The sequence below is a fragment of the Scyliorhinus torazame genome, chromosome 8, assembly GCF_047496885.1.
Source record: "Scyliorhinus torazame isolate Kashiwa2021f chromosome 8, sScyTor2.1, whole genome shotgun sequence".
Classification (NCBI taxonomy): domain Eukaryota; kingdom Metazoa; phylum Chordata; class Chondrichthyes; order Carcharhiniformes; family Scyliorhinidae; genus Scyliorhinus; species Scyliorhinus torazame.
In genome coordinates, this window is record NC_092714.1 from 182,944,048 (window position 1) to 182,964,869 (window position 20,822).

General features: G+C 46.2%; 1 protein-coding gene across 1 annotated transcript in view; it reads right to left on the reverse strand.

The window, feature by feature from the left end:
- Positions 1-20,822, reverse strand: part of LOC140428295 (cadherin-22-like) — a 1,238,550-nt gene that overhangs the window by 106,969 nt on the left and 1,110,759 nt on the right. Inside the window, exons 9-10 of the mRNA XM_072514610.1 lie at positions 18,932-19,053; positions 17,219-17,336 (exon numbers count right to left, since the gene is read on the reverse strand). Coding sequence (XP_072370711.1) covers positions 17,219-17,336; positions 18,932-19,053 — 240 coding nt within the window. The remainder of the gene's footprint in view (positions 1-17,218; positions 17,337-18,931; positions 19,054-20,822) is intronic.

Below are 20,822 nucleotides of genomic sequence, written 5' to 3' on the forward strand. Positions count from 1 at the left end.
GCTAAAACCCACCAAAAATCCAAGACATAATGATGTTCAAGGCTAAGGAAGATGCCTTACGGAAATGTGTATTTACTCAATGGGGAATAGTCATATGGTATTAGCAATAGCGAGTCTCTTTAAGGGGAGGGTCATGTGATCTGTTCAGTCAATTGGGCCAAAGAGCACGAATCCTGACGTTGGGCGGGCTGTCCCAGGCAGTCTAGAACCTGGAGTCGAAGTCATCAGCAGCATTATTAGCATTCTCAGTGCATAGTTATTCTGTCAATAAATAGTTCTACAGTTACCCTGCTTGGTGGCTGCCACTCCTTCCAAGATACCACAATATCAGTATGCTGAGGAGGGATTTATAGTCGCATTACCCCAACTAGCTGATGGTCTTGTGTAAATGTGAACAATCAAGGTAGTTCTTGTAACATAACAAAGAACCTCAAAAGGGTTCTGAAGCATTTAATAAATGGGCAATTTGCATAAAGAATTAATGCAAAGCCACAGCGAGGAGCCAAATACTGCTGAGAACGGCCATTTTCAAACTAAACTGTCTGATTCGATAATTGGGCTGGCAAAATATTAAATGTCTAGCTGTTTGCAACAGTGGATAATTTGAGCCAAATTAGACTGTATTTCAACTAATTACGTCTTCTTATTCAGCCTTTTTCACTGCTAAGGGAGTGCTAACGGCAAAATTAATTAAAGGTCACTTACACTGATTTCAACTCAAATCAGGAGACATACTGTTAATTCAACCTGTTTAACTGTTTCATATTCAGGCAGGGTTTCTATTGCATGCTGCTTGCCAGAACCTTTTAACTTTTGAATTCTTGCATCACAGTGTACAATTGACCTTGATGGAAAGATTTCCTTATTACTGACTATTGACTATGTTCCAAGGGAATGGTTTATGTAACATTTGAGTTGATGTGATGAAGTTATGACTTTGAATGAATGAAGCTTTGAGTACTCATGGAGGTACATGATAACCATGATCAAGTGACTGACAAAGTTCCTTTTGACTTCAAACTGACACCTCCCCATCCTGCTGCCAGGATCTTTGAAAAGAAGAACTGTGATTCAACGAGGCAAGCAGTCACCAGTTTACCTTTCTCTTAAGAGATTCTTTGCACCTGAACTTCTTTGCTTATTTTCTTATAGGAGTTTTGACATTGGAAAAAAAAGAAAGACTTACATTTGAATAGGACATTTTCATAATCGCCAATGAAGTAATTTTTAAAGAAGAGTCACTTGATTCGTTGAATTGTTCACAAAATTACCAGTGATAACTTTTTAAAATGGTTGACACTAGGTGGCAGGGTTGTCCATGCTCCAGGATTCAAAGGATACTCTCGGGGTGCAACCAAGGAGAAAAACCGTCATGGAAGAAGATTCAGGAGATGGAGAAAAGAGCAGTTGGTCGGACAGTCAAGGGTATCTATTGGGTAATGAGAATCTACTGGCTCTCCAATTGGAAGTTAGTGCACGCCAAGGATATTCTCATCGATCAACCATTCGTGGAAAGTTTGGACATGGGGTGGTTGGAGGTGGAAGATCATGTGATGCAACCTCCAAGAGTACATCCACACAGAATTGGCAATCGTACACTCTGCTGAGGTAAGAAACATAGTTCAGTGGGACTTGAAAGGGTATTTAGTGAACTTGCTGCACAAGCCTTATTCACTGGGAGTGCGGGATAGGCAATTAGTTGCAGATCTCAACAGGCCCCAAGTTGGGAGTAGAACATCACAAAGCTTCCTCTTTAGTTCCATTTATTTCAATGGACAAATGGTGCATTGAGTGTGGAAGATTGAGGAGCAATCTAATTGAAGTGTTTAATTTGATTAACGGATTTGATGGATAAGGTAGACAAATCATTTCCTCTACTGGGGAGCCTAGAGCAAGTGGGCATAACTTTAAAATTAGGGTTAAATTGTTTAAGAATTTTAAAGGTTACAGAACCCAAGACAGGTCGAGTTCAAAACAGATTAGCCAAAACATAATTAAATGGCGGGACAGGCTTGAGGGCTGCACGGTTTGCTCCTGTTCTGATCAAATTCTATAATCATAATCTTTATTATTGTCACAAGTATGCTTACATTAACACTGCAACGTGAAAATCCCTAGCCGCCACACTCCGGCGCCTATTCGGGTACACAGAGGGAGAATTCAGAATGTCCAATTCACCTAACAAGCAAGTCTTTCGAGACTTGTGGGAGGAAACTCACGCAGGCACAGGGAGAATGTGCAGATTCCACACAGACAGTGACCCAAGCAGGAACCGAACCTGGGAACCTGGCGCTGTGAAGAAACAGTGAAAACTACTGTGCTACCGTGCCTCGGGGTCTCCTTTGGTTTCCCATGGAATATAAAACAGGAGGAACCTCGCAGGGTTTCAAGGCCTGTGTAAATCTTCTTTTTCGGCGATCACTCGCTAATAAGTATGATTGTCCACCTAAAAAACAGTGTTACTGGTCAAGGGTTCTGTGGGTTCTTGCATGGCTGATGAACCCGATTCGAGAGCCGCATCTTCGACCACACACTAGGCAGGTGTTTCTGGCAGGTCGGATGGTTCCTTGGACTCTAGATCGCAGGTATTCCTTTCTCAGGTGCCTCCTTTTGCCATCCGATATCCTCGAAGAATTGTGTCCCTTCAAATAGGAGGTTCGTCCAAGTAGGTCTCTTCTGAACAAGGGACTCCCAGGTGTTGATGTCTATTGCTCTTGTTGAGCTAAGCCTACAGAGTGTCTTTGAAGCATTTACTTTCTCCTCCTCTTGTTCTAGAGCCTTCCTTGAGCTGCGTGAGAATTTGCTTTGGCAGTTGGGACTCAAACATCCTAAGCACATGACCGGCCCAGCGGAGTTTGCTTTGGATGATCATGACCTAGATGCTGGTGCTCTTGGCTCCTTCAAGGTCACTGATGTTAGAATGCTTGTCCTTCCAGCTGATGCAGAGTATCCAGCTCAGACAGCATTGATGGTACCTCTCCAGGGTCTTGAAGTGGTGTTTGTATATAGCCCACATTTCTGGGCTGTATATAAGAGTTGGGAGGACAGCTGCCTTGTACGCAAAGATCTTGGTGTCAACATGGGTGTTGCGGTCGTTAAAGACTCTCGTCCTTAGGCGTCTGAAGAAGGCACTTGCAGATTGGATATGATGTTGAATCTTTGCATCAATGTCAGCCTTAGATGAGAGTTGGCTCCTCAGCTAGGGGAAATGTAGGGCAGCACGGTGGCACAGTGGCTAGCACTGCTGCCTCACGATGCCGAGGTGTCAAGTTCGATACCCGGCTCTGGGTCACTCTCTGTGTGGAGTTTGCACATTCTCCCCATGTTTGCATGGGTTTCGCCCCCACAATGCAAAGATGTGCAGGGTAGATGGATTGGCCATGCTAAATTGCCCCTTAATTGGCAAAAAATGAATTCGGTACTCTAAATTTTTTTTAAAAAGCTAGGGGAAATGTTCCACGTTTGGTAGAATTTCTCTGTTGAACTTCATGGAGGGAGAGACTGAACCTTGCTCTGAGGCAGGTTGCTAAAGTACTTGAGTTTGAGGCTGAGACCGATTCTTTGGTATGCTCCTGCGAAGGTATCAAGAATGGCTTGCAGATTCTCTTCTGAGAGAGCAGAGATGGCAATGTTAACTGCATACTGAAGTTCCATTAGCGATGTCAATGTCGGTTCTTTCATTGGAGTTCACCCGGTAGAGGTTGAAAGGTTTCTCATCCATCCTGGAGACGATGTCCACTCCACTGGGAAGCTTGTTTTTGACAAGGTGAAAGATGGTGGCGATGAAGGTGGAGAAAAGGGTGGGGACGTTGACTTATTCCTGCTTGATTCTAGTCTTGACCTCAAAGATTTCTCTCTTATTTCTGTCAGTGGGGACTGTCGTCGACATCTTGTCGTGGAGGAGTCGGAGACGAATGACGAATTTCTCTGGACAGCCGGCCTTTGACAGTATCTTCCATAGCATTTCCTGATTGACTGATTCCAAAGCCTTGTTCAGATTGATGAAGGGCATGTAGAGTGGCTGATGTTGCTCCTGGCATTTCTCTTGACATTGTTCCACGGTTTGCCTGGAAGCCACACTGGCTTTCTAGAAGAATTTCTTCAGAGACTGGAAGATGGTGGCTAGCGAGGATTTGGGTGAAGATCTTCCCGGAAATGGAGATTAGGGAGATTCCTCAATAGTTCCCACAGTCCGCTTTGTCTTCTTTCCTGAAGGTGGTGGCGGTGATGGCATCCCTGAGTCCAGCAGGAGTTTTTTCAGCTAATGGAGATGACAGATGATCTCGTCTCCTCCAAGTTTCAAAATCTGCTTTCGAATGACATCCACTCCTGTGGCTTTTCCATTCTTCCTGTGTTTAATGGTGGCTTCGACTTCATCCATGCTTGATGGGGGTCCAAGATCATCTTTGATGGGGAGTTGGAGGATTTCCTCAAACACATCGTCATCTCGGATTGTATCATGATTTAGGAGTTCTTTGAAGCCTTCTCTCTGGCAATGCCTGATGTTTTCTCTGTGTCTCAAGAGGGCTCCGTACTTATTGCACATCAGTTTCAGGCCTAAGCTATTGGCCATATATTGCCTTGGTGGTACTGAAAAATCTCCTGGTGTCATGCTTGTCAGCAAGGAGCTGCTGCTCCTTAGCTTTCCCAGTCTACCATTGCTTCTTGATTCCCCTAGTTCTTCTTTGTACCTGTGCCTTGGCTAATTGATGAGTGCTCCTCTTCGCCTTGCTGGATATGTCGTTTTGCCAGGCGCAGAGAACTTTCCTCTTCTTGTCGATGAGATCTTGGATGGTGTGGTCATCCTCAGTGAACCAGTCTTGGTGGAGTGAACCTCAGTGAGCCTAGTCTTGTACCTGATGGTTTCTTCATGGCTTGAGATGGTGACTGAGTTCAGCTCTTTCCAGTTTTCCTCTATTCCTTTAGAATGTTTATTTTGGAGATAATTCATGAAAGCCCTCGTCTTAACTTTGCCCCTCACCTGAGGTGTGGTGATTCTCAGGTTAAATCACCAGCAATCAGCTCTCCCCCACAAAGAGGAAAGCAGCCTGTGGTAATCTGGGACTATGGTGACTTTACCTTTACCTTTTTACATTTTGGAGATTTCAGAGAAGACTTTGTTGGAAATTCAATGTCGTTCAGCATTGATTCTTTTTCGGAGTTGTTGCTTCATCTTCCACTGCTCCTGGTGGAGGTTGATGGACCTCCATCAGGAGTAGATGATCCAATGGTCTGTCCAGCACTTGTCATCGCTTTGGTGATCGAGGGCATCCTATTGGTCCTGGGATCGGACAATGATGAAGTCGATCATGTGCCAGTGCTTTGATCGTGGTGTCTTCAGGTAGTCTTGAACTTGTCTTGTTAGCGGAACTGTGTGTTAGTATTTGAAAACTGGTGTTCTGTGCATTTGATGAACAGGAGAACCCCATTGGAGTTGCAATTTCCAACTCCTTCCTTTCCAGTGGTTCCTTTCCAGAGTTGGGAGTCCTTTCCAATCCTGGTGTTGAAGTCCCCAAGGTGGATGATCTTATATTCTACAGGAATGCTGGAGAGTATGGTGTCATGGGTGGAGTAGAAGCCTTTTTTGGACTCACCATTGGCATCAAGGGATGGGGCATAGGCACTCACGACTGTTGCCAGCTGGTTCTTGGCAAGTTGTAGACAAAAGGGTCATGAAGTGCTCATTGATGCCAACAAGGAGCTCTGAGAGTCGTTTGACGAGTTTGTTCTTGATGGCAAATCTAATTCCATGTGTCCTGGGCTGATCCTCAGATTTTCCGCTCCAAAAGAAGGTGTAACCACCGCCATCTTCCCTCAGCTGCCCTTCACCTGCTCTTCGGGTCTCCTGCAAAGCAGCAATGCCAATGTTGAAGTGCAACTGGCAACAAGGGCAGTTGTCTATTCCGGTCGATTGTTTGGCTCATTATCGACAAGGGTTTGTACATTCCAGGTTCTGAAATTGGGTTTAACTTTGATTTTCTGACCAGAGGTAGATGAGCTGCTGGATGCGGTTTTCCAGCCAGGTTGGGGATGGAACAGGCTATTTTTAGGGCACCTTTTCTCACCTTTTCCCGATGTGGACTGAGCAGAGAAAGCTGCCGAAACGCTGTCCTGCTCCTATTAAAAGAGCAAGACGACTGAAGCAAACTCCACCACCTACGTGCTGGTCCAAAGCTAGGGACTTCCAGATCTCAAGGTTCTGTACCTGTCCCCTGTGGGGGTGGTGCTTGTGGGGTGTTGTTGGTTTCCTCTAGGTTGATTTTTAATGTGGGTACATCGTTGCACATCAGCCGACACATAGGGCTGGATTTTCCGTTGTCAGGATTCTCCGTTGCGCTTGCACCATGCCCAGGGATTTCCCGGCGGCGTGGGGCTGCCCATAATTGGAAACCCCATTAGTGGGCAAATTGGGACGGAGAATCCTGCTGCCGGCAGGGGCATGCCGCACCAGAAAATTGGTGTGGCGGAACGGAGAATCCCACCCATGGTTCTTCACAGAGGGTAGGTCCAGTTCCGGTGGCAAGGAAACCTCATTGACTGGAGATCTCCCCACTGCTGCAGCCTTTGTTAGGAATGGGTTAAGAGACATTCCAATCACATATCAAATTGATGTTAAGTATCAAATAATTGACACTGATATGTAAAGGGGTTAAAGGTGGCATTTGGGGTTGTGTGGTGATAGAGTTTTTGTATAGAGTGTGTTCAAGGAAAATAAAGGTGTCTTGGCAAAGTAGTAAAACTCTGGACCCTTTACTCAACAGCAGCCACAAGGTAACAGCCTTCACCCACCATCACAACTATTGATGTCATACGAGTATTTTCCACCTATTCTGCTGTTGAGGACTTGTTCTGGATTACGTTTTGTCTTTGTAAACCGTGAATCACTGGTCTAATTAGAAACAGGAAAAAGGAATAGCATGCATGTTGGTGATCTGAGAGAACTAAGATTGTATCCATTGTATTCCTGGCTATGATTAACAAAGCTGGGTTCACGGACATTAACACTGGCACTTGCCACTTCAAATGTATCAAAAACCAGAAGGTGATTCGAAAGCGTAGCATTCACACTGAATCTCCCAGGTTAACTGTTTTTCACCAACTTTACAACAGATCTGTAGAGAGTGGGGTGCACCTCAACCCTGATTGGTGACACAGGTTTCACTCGAAACCAGCCCCTCCTAATCCGTGACTGAATGGCGTCACAATCCAAAATCTAAGCACCGTTAAGCTGTTGACAATGATCTAAAAAGGGACATACACATCAGTCCTATTGTTAAATGACCTAACGGGTGTCTGTACATGCTTCGGAAGCTGAAATAACATTCGCTCACAAGCCAGGATGTTGGAACCATTTTCACTCTGTTGTTCACACCAATTTGGAATACGGGGCACCTGTGTGGCTGAGTAGAAACACAAAACAGCCATGCAAATCCATTGAAAGGGTTCAGAAAAGGGAATCTTGGCCCTAATTACCACAGTTCACATGCTTTGCACAACTGCAGCCTGGAGTCGTTTGAGAACAGACGCGATCAGCTCTCGTCAATCTTTCGCGAGATTGCTGCCAAACTGCAAACGTCTCTCCTTGTTATCTGCAGGCAGATCCACAGTGGCTACCAGTGATGGGACTTAAATTAAGTAACTGACTGAAGATGTAAAACTACGAGATTTAATGGACTAATCCAATGTCATATTCCATCCACAGATTAAATACATTCTATTGGCTGTTAAACTTTGAATCCTGTCAGTGAAAAACCCTAATCTAATGGGCAATGCTTAATTTTTCTCCAGCTTTTCAGTCACTTTCTTTGTTTTTGTATTTGGTTGAAAAATTGATTGAATAAAGCTTACCTCAATTCAGCTCTTGGCTGTGCCAGAAGTTGATTTTAAATAAATAAATCATTGATGAGTTTCATCCACAACTCAACATTTAACGTTAAAAAACAGGTTTCCTGCGCACTCACTGTAGCAAAATCAAAGGCCTGTTCTTTATAACTATGTTTACATATTACCTGGTTTTGTTGTACAAATGCATATGGAGGAATTCTCCTTTTTTCTGACCCTGCGCCTCCTATGCCCTCCCCTCCCCCTCCTTCCCCCACCCCCAATCCGAGTTGCTATGTAGAGTACTGCTTGGTGTGTCGTCGTCCCCCCCCCCCTTAGGCTAGCCTCGGTTAATGGGTTTGCAAATGTAAATGTTCTAAGCAGCGATCAAACTGAGGCCTTCAAATCCCTATAGGAAGAAGGAGCTAAAATATTTCCGTTTTCAGGTGTTGGAGTTAGAGTTACAGGAAAGAAAAGGAAGTCATTTCCTCAGAAATTAGCAACGAGTTTGTGACAGGGTATCACTGTGATGAGCGAGGTTAGATTGGCATTGGGCATTCAGCTGACTTCACGGAGCTAACATACAAGCTTATCCAATGGGAACAAGTACATTCTCCACCAATGATATTCCGGCATTACTAGGTACCGTAATCCTCCTAACACAGACTACCACTTTCACCCCCAGTTAAAAAAGAGTCCGGCGGGGGTCGTGGCTTCGTATTACAACATGGTAAAAGTTGTAAAAGTTACAGTTAAGAAGGTACCATAATGCCTCCATACAGCGTTTTGCCTCATTACAACTCTGAACTATTTACAACAGTAATGTACATTTCAAAAGGAAGCAATTAGTCAATCGGGGGCCCTGGTCATCCTCTGCGATCGTCGTAGATTTGGTGATCATGCCGGTGGAGGTTTGGGCGTCTGTGACTCTGGGAGTGTGATTTCGGCTTCTGTGGCAGCTTCATCACTCCTAGACATGGCCGGTGGAAGGGCCGACTGACCTGGGAAAGGGGCGGCTGTGGGGTGCGCCGGTGGGTAGGACCTAGACGGGGCCGGTGGAAGAACCGATCCACCTAGGAAGGGGCCGGCTGTGGGGTGCGCCGGTGGGAGGGAGGTTTGGACTGGTGGCGGGAGTGTGTGTGGGGATCCAGCGGGCGCCAGGTCCCGTAGGAAGACTGTATCCTGTCGGCCGTCGGGGTACGCCACGTAGGTGTACTGAGGGTTAGCATGGAGGAGATGGACCCTCTCGACCAATGGGTCCGATTTGTGCGCCCGCACGTGTTTTCGGAGCAGGACGGGTCCGGGAGCTGCCAGCCTGGTCGGGAGCGAGGTCCCAGAGGAGGACTTCCTGGGGAAGACAAGGAGACGTTCGTGAGATGTTTGGTTGGTCGTGGTACACAGCAGTGACCGGATGGAGTGGAGGGCATCCGGGAGGACTTCCTGCCAGCGGGAGACTGGGAGATTCCTGGACCGCAAGGCCAGCAGGACGGTCTTCCAGACCGTTCCGTTCTCCCTCTCCATCTGCCCGTTTCCCCGGGGGTTGTAACTGGTCGTCCTGCTCGAGGCAATGCCCTTGCTGAGCAGGAATTGACGCAGTTCGTCGCTCATGAAGGAGGACCCCCTATCACTGTGTATGTAGGTGGGGAAACCGAACAGTGTAAAGATACTATGGAGGGCTTTTATGATGGTGGTTGCGGTCATGTCGAGGCAGGGGATGGCGAATGGGAACCGGGAGTACTCGTCAATCATGTTCAGGAAGTACGTGTTGCGGTCGGTGGAGGGGAGGGGGCCTTTGAAATCCATGCTGAGGCGTTCAAAGGGACGGGAAGCCTTTGTCAGGTGCGCTCTCTCTGGCCTGTAGAAGTGCGGCTTGCACTCCGCGCAGATTTGGCAATTCCTGGTGGCTGTCCTGACCTCCTCGATGGAGTAGGGCAGGTTGCGGGTCTTGATGAAGTGGAAAAATCGAGCGACCTCCGGGTGGCAGAGGTCCTCGTGGAGGGCTCAGAGGCGGTCCACTTGTGTGTTGGCACATGTGCCATGGGATAGGGCATCAGGAGGCTCGTTTAGCTTCCCAGGACGATACAAGATCTCATAGTTGTAGGTGGAGAGCTCGATCCTCCACCGTAAGATCTTGTCATTTTTTATCTTGCCCCGCTGTGCATTATCGAACATGAAAGCAACCAACCGTTGGTCAGTGAGGAGAGTGAATCTCCTGTCGGCCAGGTAATGCCTCCAGTGTCGCACAGTTTCTACTATGGCCTGGGCATCCTTTTCGAGTGAGGAATGGCGGATTTTGGAGGCGTGGCGGGTGCGTTAGAAGAAGGCCACGGGTCTGCCCGCTTGGTTGAGGGTGGCCGCCAGAGCTACGTCGGACGCGTCGCTCTCGACCTGGAAGGGGAGGGACTCGTCGATGGCGTGCATCGTGGCCTTTGCAATATCTGCTTTGATGCGGCTGAAGGCCTGGCGGGCCTTTATCGACAGTGGATAAACTGTGGATTGGATCAGTGGACGGGCCTTGTCCGCATAGTTGGGGACCCACTGGGCATAGTAGGAAAAAAAACCTAGGCAGCGCTTCAGGGCCTTGGAGCAGTGCGGGAGGGGAAACTCCATAAGGGGGTGCATGCATTCATGGTCGGGGCCCATCACCCCATTACGCACTACGTAGCCGAGGATGGCTAAGCAGTCGATGCTGAACACGCATTTATCCTTGTTATAGTTAGGTTAAGGATTTTTGCGGTTTGGAGGAATTTTCGGAGGTTGGTGTCGTGGTCCTGCTGGTCGTGGCCGCAGATGGTGACATTATCGAGGTACAGGAATGTGGCCCGTAAACCGTGCCGGTCAACCATTCGGTCCATCTCTCGTTGGAAGACTGAGATCCCGTTAGTGACACCGAAGGGAACCCTTAAGAAGTGGTAGAGCCGCCCATCTGCTTCGAAGGCAGTGTATTTGCGGTCACTAGTGCGGATGGGGAGCCGGTGGTAGGTGGACGTAAGATCCACCGTGGAGAAGACCTTGTAATGCGCGATCCTGTTGACCAGGTCGGAAAAGCGGGGGAGAGGGTACGCTTCGAGCTGCGCAAACCTGTTGATGGTCTGACTGTAGTCGATGACCATCCTATGCTTCTCCCCGGTCTTTACAATCACTACTTGAGCTGCTGCTAGCCTCAATGACACCTTCCTTCAGTAACCGTTGGACCTCTGACCTAATAAAGATCCGGTCCTGGGCACTATACCATCTGCTCCTGGTGGTGACAGGTTTGCAATCAGGGGTGAGGTTCGCAAACAGGGAAGGCGGATCGACCTTGAGGGTCATGAGGCTGCAGACAGTGAGGGCGGGTATAGGGCCGCTGAATTTGAAAGTTAGACTTTGGAGGTTGCACTGAAAATCCAACCCTAAGAGGGTGGCCGCGCAGAGGTGGGGAAGGATGTAGAGTCGGTAGCTTTTGAACTCCCTTCCTTGGACTGTGAGGTTAGCTACACAAAACCCCTTGATCACTACTGAGTGAGAACCGGAAGCCAGGGAGATTTTTTGATTAACAGGGTGGATGGGAAGAGAACAGCGTCTTACTGAGTCGGGGTGTATGAAGCTCTCCGTGCTCCCTGAGTCGATTAGGCAGGACGTTTCATGTCCATTGATAAGCACCGTCGTCGTAGCAGTCGATAGTGTTCGGGGCCGAGACTGGTCCAGGGTCACCGAGGCTACTCGTGGCAGCAGTTGAATGTTTTCTTCAGGCGGTGTGTGGTCAGCCGAGCTGGGGTCCTGGGAGTCCATCCAAGATGGCGGCGCCCATTGGTCGCACATGGCTGGGGGTGCACAAAATGGCGACGCCCATCCATCGCATGTGGCATCTGCGGGACAAGATGGCAGCTCCTGGAGGCCGCACGTGGCCCTGGAGGAGGAAGATGGCGGGGCCCGCTGGCCACACGGGGACCGTGGAGAGGATTGTGGTGGCGGTCCATATTCACCGCCAGAGACCGCAGCAACCGCCAGGGCCTGGCATACCGCCACAAAGTGTCCCTTTTTACCGCATCCCTTGCAGGTGGATGCACGGGCCGGACAGCGCTGTCGGGGGTGCTTGGCTTTCCCGCAAAAATAGCAGTGGGGCCCCCCAGAGTTGCCACGCCTTCTTGCAGCACAAGCTTGTGGGGGGATGTGAGATGCCTCGGGGTCGGCCGCGGGGGGGTTCCACACTGCCCAGGGGGCTGCCGCCTGGTCGGAAACGAGCGTTTCAGGAGGCCACATCCAGGGAGCCGGCAAGGGCCCATGCCTCCTTGAGGCCTAGTGTCTTTTTCTCCAGCAATCGCTGGCGGATTTGGGAGGGCAGCATACCTGCAACGAAAGCGTCCCGGATCAAAAGTCCTGTGTGGTCGCTCGCCGAAACGTGCGGGCAGCTGCAGTTTCTCCCCAACACCAGGAGCGCACGGTAGAATTCTTCCAGTGATTCCCCAGGGATTTGTCGCCTCATCGATAGCAGATGTCGGGCGTAGACCTGGTTTACAGGGCGAATATAATGTCCTTTCAGCAGCTCCATTGCTGCATCGCAATCGTCCGCATCCTCGATGAGGGTGTAGATTTCTGGGCTCATCCTCGAGTGCAGGACTTGAAGTTTCTGTTCGCCCGTGGGTGTGTTTTCGGCCATTCCGAGATATCTGTTGAAACACGCCAGCCAGTGCTTGAAGGTTGCCACTGAGTTTGCCGCGTGGAGGCTGGGTTGCAGACACTCCAGCTTGATTCGGGCCTCCATTCTTTTAAACCTAGCTTATTAAATTGATGCACGATCAATAACCTCAGAAACGAGATTGGAGACAATTGAAGGCTTTAATACGCTAGATGTTTCCCCCAGCAGCGCAGGTACAGAAGAAAGCTGCTGTGGCGGCACGGGCTCTTATACCCTGCCTTGCAGGGCGGAGCTAACATACAAGCTTATCCAATGGGAACAAGTACATTCTCCACCAATGGTATTCCGGCATGACTAGGTACCGTAGTCCTCCTAACACAGACTACCATAACGTCATTGGTGTAGTGGTAATCTACAAAGATTACCATAGAATCCATAGAATCCCTACAGTGCCAAAGGAAGGCATTCGGCCCATCAAGTCTGCACTGACCCTCTGAAAAAGCACCCGATCGAGGCCCACTCTCCCGCCTCATCCCTGAAAACCCATCTAACCTGCACATATCTGGACACAAAGGGACCATTAGGATGGCCTTTACACCTCACCTGCACATCCTTGGACTGTGGGAGGAAACCGGAGCACCCGGAGGAACCCACACAGACACAGGGAGAATGTGCAAACTCCACAAGGACAGTCACCCAAGACCGGAAACTAACCCGGATCGCTGACGCTGTGAGACAGAAGTGCTAACCACTGTGCCACCGTTCTGCCCCTCACTGGACTAATAATCCACAGGCGAACACTGATGCTCCAAGAACATGGGTTCAAATCCCACCATGACAGCTGTGGAATGTAAGTTCAATTAATAAATTGAATAGTCTTAGGGGCTGTTTAGCTCACTGGACTAAATCATTGACTTTGAAAGCAGACCAAGGCAGGCCAGCAGCATGGTTCAATTCCCGTAACAGGTGCCGGAATGTGGCGACTAGGGGCTTTTCACAGTAACTTCATTGAAGCCTACTTGAGACAATAAGCGATATTCATTTCATTTTTCATTTAATGGTGACCAAAATCTTCCAAAACCAGTCTGGTTCAGTCATTGTCTCTTTAGATTGGAAAATTACAAATGTTAGCCCGTTATTTAAGAAACTGAGATATTGTAGAGCAGTTACCTTAGTATTGGCTTTGACAAAGTTACTGTAATCTAAAAGGACAAAGTGGCTGCATATTTACAGATTTAAAAGCTGATTAGAGAATATGAACATTAATTTGTGAAGTGGAGGTCATGTCCAATTAACCTAATTCAACTTTTTGAGTTTGTAGCCATCAGTGGGATGCCTTGGGTGTTTATGTTCTGGTCCAGGAGGCATTTGATAAGAAACTGTGTGCCAAAATTAAAGCTCATAAAATTGAAAATGAATTACTGTCTTGGCTGAATGGTAGAAGACAGAAAATATGAATAATGTGATTGTGTTTGTGTTGGAAGGCAGTGACCAGTGGTTTCCAAGACGAATATGTGCTGGAGTATCAACTATTCACTATATTTATTAATGACTTAAATAGCCAAACATCCAAGTTTGCTGATGACACGCAGATTGGTGGCGCAGTAAGTAATGTAGAGAGGAATATAAAATTAAATACGTGACTCTGATAGATTGCAAGAGGGCAATGGTGAAATGCTCGGAGCAATGGAGGTGCAAAGACATTTAAAAATCTGTGCACACAAATCACTAAAATATGATCGTCAGGTTCAAAAATCGGAAACGTCTGGTGGGATTTTCTGGCACTTTCCGCTGGCAGGATCTACTGGTCCCGCTGAAGGAGGGTTCTCTGGCGGAGTGACAGGCGACCCATGGAAAATGACGTGGACTAGTGGGCGGGCTGGAAAACCCCATCCATAGAATCATCGAATAGGTACAATGCAGAAGGAGGTCATTCTGCCCGTTGAATCCATGTCAGCTTTTTGCAAAAACAACTTACCTAGTCCCACTTCCCTGCTTTTTTCTATGGTCCCAATTTTTTTTCCTCTTTTGATGATTATCGAATTCCCCCTGGAAAGCCCAATTTGAATATCCTTCCACCACACTTTCAGGCAGTGCATTTCAGATCATATCCACTGACTGTATTTGGCTATGTTTCCTCAGATTACTTTTGGTTTTCTTGCCGAACTTTAATTTGCATTCTCTGATTCTCAACCCCTTCACCAAAGGGAAAAGATTGTTTCTATCGACTCCAGATCCCTCATGATTTTAAGGTCCTTTTTCAAATCTCCTCTCAACCTTCTCATCTCTGAGGAGAACTGTCCCAGCTTCTTTAATATATCCACAATTTTGAAGTTCCTCATCACTGAATATAAAGCAGAGTAATGTTTTGCTACAGCCACACAAGTTCGAGTTAGAATATTTCCGGAGTGCTGTGTAGAGATCCCAGTGCCACAACCATAAAAATGATTTATTACCTTGGAGGATGTGCAGCTCAGATTCACTGGAATGCTACCAGAGCTCCATAAATTGTGACTAGCAACAAACTAAATTAGACTTGCATATTGAAGGTCAACTTGTCATTTGACTGAGCTTTTTAAGATTTTAAAAGGAATGGGTGGGAGTTGGTGGTGGTCTTGTGGTATTGGCACTTGTCTAGTAACCCAGAGACACAGGGTAATGCCTTGGGAACCCCAGGTATGAATCCACAGCAGATCGGCAGTTCAGTGACAATACTCCGACGCCACCCTACTTATTTCTTACAAAATCCTAAAAAGCTCAGTCAAATTACCACTTAACCTCCTATGTGCTAGTGTCATAGTATAAGGGTCAATTCACTCGACCAGCAATATACTGCTAGTCATGTGTTCACCTTTTGATGGGATGGATAGTGCTAATCCACAGTCACCATTGCCAGAATGGCCAGAGGTCTGTTGGCAAATTGCAGACACATGGCTAGCAGTAGAGTGCTTACCTATCTCCACCAGCACTTTGACACTATCTTTTAATGGGGAAAACAGATATTGGGCAATGTGAATATCTTGAAGGCACAGCTTGCTGGAAAATTATCATCAGAATTCTTTAAGTTGGAGGGAGGTGGAAAGTCATTGGCAATAGTTCTCCTCAGCACACTGCATATTTTGACAGCAGTATAATAGGGAGCATAGTGTCACATCCAGTTCTGTATCAAACTGACTGCTAGCTAATTAATTGTTAATTCCTACTTTTCAAATGGTTGGCACTTACAGAGCGAGAAGTGATGTAAATGCATGAACAGAATAAGCAAGGTTATCATCTGTCACAGTTCTACACATGGTGTCCGCCGCAATAGGCTTCTGGATAACTTTAATGCTGCACTTACACAAGTGTGCAGATCCATCAAAACGATATCAACAGTGACCCCTGAAAACAAAGTAATTGTCCAACAAAAGACTGCAACTTTACAAACTGATCATTACTGGATATCTCAAATATTGCCATTTCCCTGAATATTACATACAGTTCAAGGCAAAAAAGCACTTGTCAGTCCAACAGGTCCATTCTGATATTTATGCGCCACACATCCTCCTGTCCTCTTTCATTGAATGCTATCAGCGCAACATCCTATTTCTTTATCCCACATCTGTTTATCTGGCTTCTCCTTAAATGCATCTGCATTACTTGTCTCAAATACTCCTTTAATCTTTTTTTTATATAGAATTTTTTAAAATTTAGAATACCCAATTCATTTTTTTCCAATTAAGGGGCAATTTACCATGGCCAATCCACCTAGCCTGCACATCTTTTGGGTTGTGGGGGCGAAACCCACACAAACACAGGACGAATGTGCAAACTCCACACGGACAGTGACCCAGAGACGGGATCGAACCTGGGACCTCGGCGCCGTGAGGCCGCAGTGCTAACCCACTGCGCCACCGTGCTGCCCCCTACTCCTTTAATCTTTAGCTTTGATCGGTGCCAACTCTCATCTGCTTCTTGAACAGAGGCCAGATCCTTGCTCCTGGAAAAGACAGAAACCAGAGAGTCACCCTTCAGACTCCCTTCACGCTGCAGTGTCCACCAAGAACTGGGAAGAAATGAAAATAAAAAGCTTGCAAATAAAATGATCAAACTCGTGAAGATATGCTTTTGAAACAGCAGGACTTGTATGCTCTTTAAAAGCCATTACAATAACTAATAATAAATTAGGTGTAGCCAACGGGGAAATGCGGAAAACAACCCAAGAATGTGGTATTGTTGTTTAGACTGGATAGTCCATCATACAAGTGACTTGTTCACAGCATTATCACTCTACCACCTTCTCAAAATTATGCTGTGTGGTATCATTATGCAAATACTCATATTTAAAAATGTGCTTTGCCTTGACTAAAATGTTGCAGCAAGGGTGCACAGGCTAAACATGCTTGCATCTCATGGTGTATCAGTTGGCAGAAGAATCAGAGTTTTGTTTGGGAATGACTGATTTTTCAATGTTTGATAGTGTATTTCGCAGAATCTATTATAAATGACTAAAAACTGAATCAGGATAAATGAGATTGCTTTTAAAATACTGGTCTAATATCCCCTGTTCAAACATTTCAGGTGAAAGCACGGCATGCCAGAATGAGTTTAATATTATTCTTTCTGTGGATGTAATGTCAAAACAATTTTCCCCAGGATTATAGCTCATTTGTGGAATAATATTGGGCCTCATTGTGAATGAAAGTTTAGAACAGGTTGCTTCTTTTTTAGCCATCTATTTCCCAAATTGCCTTTCAGGTTTGCCACCCCTTGCAAAGTGAGTTTGGGAGCAAGGCGTACCTTTGATATCCCAGAGGGTGAAATGACGACTGTCAGCTGCCTCAGGAATCAATGTGAAGTAAAAGCGATGGCCGCCCTGAGGTTCGTCCTTGTCCACCACACTGACCGTGTGGATCAGCTGTAACAAGAGACAATGCGTCAAAGTGTGACCTGTGTAGCAATTCCACATTCTGCCAAGAGCACTTGTGGCAGCCTGGAATGTGAGCCAAATGCTGAACTCTGCACAAGTCGTGGGTTTCATCAATACAGTCCCCACCAGTTACACCATCCCTGAATATCCTGGCAGCCACCTAATTAGGTTAATGGCATTAATTATCTGCTATTACTATTGGAATCAATTACATAGGCTCTGCTTATAACACATTAACGTCATCGGTTTTACAGGCAGTTCAATAAGCTTCCACAACTTTATCATCATGACACTTGCATTTCTATGCCATCTTTAATATAGTAAAATGCCTCAAGGTGCTTCTCGGCGCATTATCAAACAGAATTTGACGCACTCACATTGGAAGATATGAAGACAGGTTAGCTTGATCAAGATTTCAAGGAGCCTCCTAGAAAGGAGAGGGTTGGAGTAGTTCAGAGAGGAGAGACAATTCCAAGACACAGAACCCAGGTGGCTGAAGGTGCAGCCGCCGATCGTGGAGCAAATAAAAATGAGGATGAACAAGGGACCAGAATTCAAGCAGTGCCTAGATTTTGCAGCACTGCTGGGCAGGAGGAGGTCAGAGAGATGGGGGTGGGGGGCAGATTGTCAAGGGTGTTTTAAATAAGGTTGAGAATTTTAAAACTGAGGTGTTGCAGCATGGTGGCGCAGTAGTTAGCACTGCTGCCTCACGGCGCCGAGGACCTGAGTTCGATCCCGGCTCTGGGTCACTGCCCGTGTGGAACCTGCGCATTCTCCTTGTGTGTGCCTGCGTCTCACCCCCTTAACCCAGAAAGATGTGCAGGGTAGGTGAATTGGCCACACTAAATTGTCCCTTAATTGGAAAAAATAATTGGGTACTCTAAATTCATAATTTTTAAAAAAAAATGTAAAAACTAAGATGTTGCCAGACATAGCTGTTTGTATGCTATTGCTGTGTGCAAATTTGTTGTTGCTCGTCCTACATGACGATACTTCAGGAGAATTTCATTATCTGTAAAAGATTTGTCTTGTTGCGAAAGATGCAATATAAATGCAAGATTTCTTTTTAGTAAACAACAATTTCAAAAGCTTTAAACTCTGAACAATTGGCTGGGAATTGCTGTTTTCAATGCCCCAAGTATACGTGGGGGTGCACATTGGGAAAGTCCGCACTGCCAGCCTGTAATTTTTCACCATTAATAATTAATGTCATGAAAAACTCCTGTTGCGGAACGTCCCACTATGCCCTCCTAGTATGTGCCATGAAGCCTGAAGTGGAAACTCCTGGGCAAAATGCCATTAGCGCATCAGGGTGCATTTGCATTCATTACGTATTCAGCTTTTTCTGAACCACTTCAGTCAACAATGCAAACTGGAACTCAAAGCGAGCTGCATCATCAGAACATAGTCGATGGGACATTACCTCAAACACTTACTGATTCTCTATTTATTGAAATCAATACAGATAGCTTTGCTTAATGAGGACAAGAGTTGGATTGCATCAATTAAATGTATTTTTTGTGCTCTGGCAGGAGATTTAGAAAATCACATTAACTCAAAGTTCCAATGAATATTGCATCTACCTGACCCGGTTTGGCATCTTCACAGATGGAAGCTTCGAATGGCATGGAAAGTTCTGGAGCATTGTCATTAACATCTAGAATTCTGACACTGAAGGAGGCCTTGCTCACTTGCGTGTGATCATCTGCATAAAACACATTATTTTTGGAACAGTCAGAGACTAATTTTAGGTTGAGAAGCAGGCAAATCTTTTTAAGAGGTGATAGCGCAACAGGCCCATATTCATGGCTCCATGCATCTCTCAGAAAGAACAGAACTTTTAGACTCCAAAGGGAGATTTTTGTTTTCTCCTTACTCGTTTCTTGCCAAGCATTGCCTTCATGATAAATCAATCATCTTAAGACAAAGGTACCGGAGGGACTCTATGTATGAGGAAGCAGTAGTTATTTTACCAGGCAAAGATGCATTAAAAATCATATTTACACTCGTACCAGCTCTTGCCTATAAAATACATCCAGTTCTTTATTGTATTAATACATCATTCCAGTATTGTCAGCCCTAAACTAGAATAAAATGCAGAAGTAGAAGGGCAGAAATTGCTGGTTCCGGTGGAGACTTTACAAAGTCATGGACATAATTTCAATATGCTGCTTGTTGACTTTGCCTTGGGTACAGGAAGGTGGATGATTGAAGACAGGGTCCTTAAAGAACTACTGCTCACGCCTGATGGGGAGCTGCATTGAGGAACAGCAACCGCTGGTAAAGAGGCAATGGAGCGAGTCTGCTTGCCTGAGGGCATTTCCCTCATTTTTTTCCCTTCTAAGATGTAGAGAAGGAAAGATCCGAGAGGCACATATGCTATCAAAAGCACAGCAAGGCGTATGTGGCAGAGCTGGTAATTCCCCACATCCGGGAGCCGTGTCAGAAAGCAATCGGAAAAAAATCAGGCATCTGGAGAATTACTAGGGTGAGATGACATGAACTTGCCTACTTTTAGCTGTCACAAAGAAGTTCGGAAAGGAGATTTAAAATTAATGTTTTATTACGGAGTAACTTATACACAAATAACAGTCCCAATCGGAACTACTCTGCAGCTCGGTATACCTGGGCCGGCTTTTAATGTCCAGAGTTAACTATCCTGCTGAAGGGCCTTTGTCCCTCAGTGGGGGAGCTCGTACTCCATGAGTCTCACGGGGAGATTAATCAGATAATCACCATGGGTCCCATGAGGGTTACAACACTACTCAAAGTGTATCGCACTGCAAAAACTGCCAACCTGTGCTGGTTTTAAACATGTGACATGATTCTTGGCTTTTGAGCTCAAGGGAAAAGAGAAAATTAGGTTAGAAAAGGAAAAGAGTTATGCTTCCCCTCTTTCCCTCTCTATTTAACCATTGTAATGCCATGGAACTCACTTGTTTAAAGCAGTCAAGAAGGCCATTTGACCTATCCTGCCGCTTTGGCAGAGCAACCCTGAACTAATGTTATTATGGGCGGCACGGTAGCACAGTAGTTAGCACTGTTGCTTCACAGCGCCAGGGCCCCAGGATCGATTCCTGGCTTGGGTCACTTTCTGTGCGGAGTCTGCACATTCTCCCCATGTCTGCGTGAGTTTCCTCCAGGTGCTCCGGTTTTCTCCCACAAGTCTGGAAAGACGTGCTGATAGATGAATTGGACGTTCTGAATTCTCCCTCAAGTGTATCCGAACAGTGTATCCAAATGTGGCGACTCGGGGCTTTTCACAGTCACTTCATTGCAGTGTTAATCTAAGCCTACCTGCGACAATAAAGATTATTATTATCTTTTTCAGCTTGCTATCATCTTCTCCCAAAGGTGCAATAGTCTCTACCTCAACTATTTGGTATAGCAAGGCAGTCTATGCGCTGAACTTCTCTCAATGTAAAGATATTTCCCTTAATTCTGCTGAACTCACTTGATGTGTGAAAAATCCAA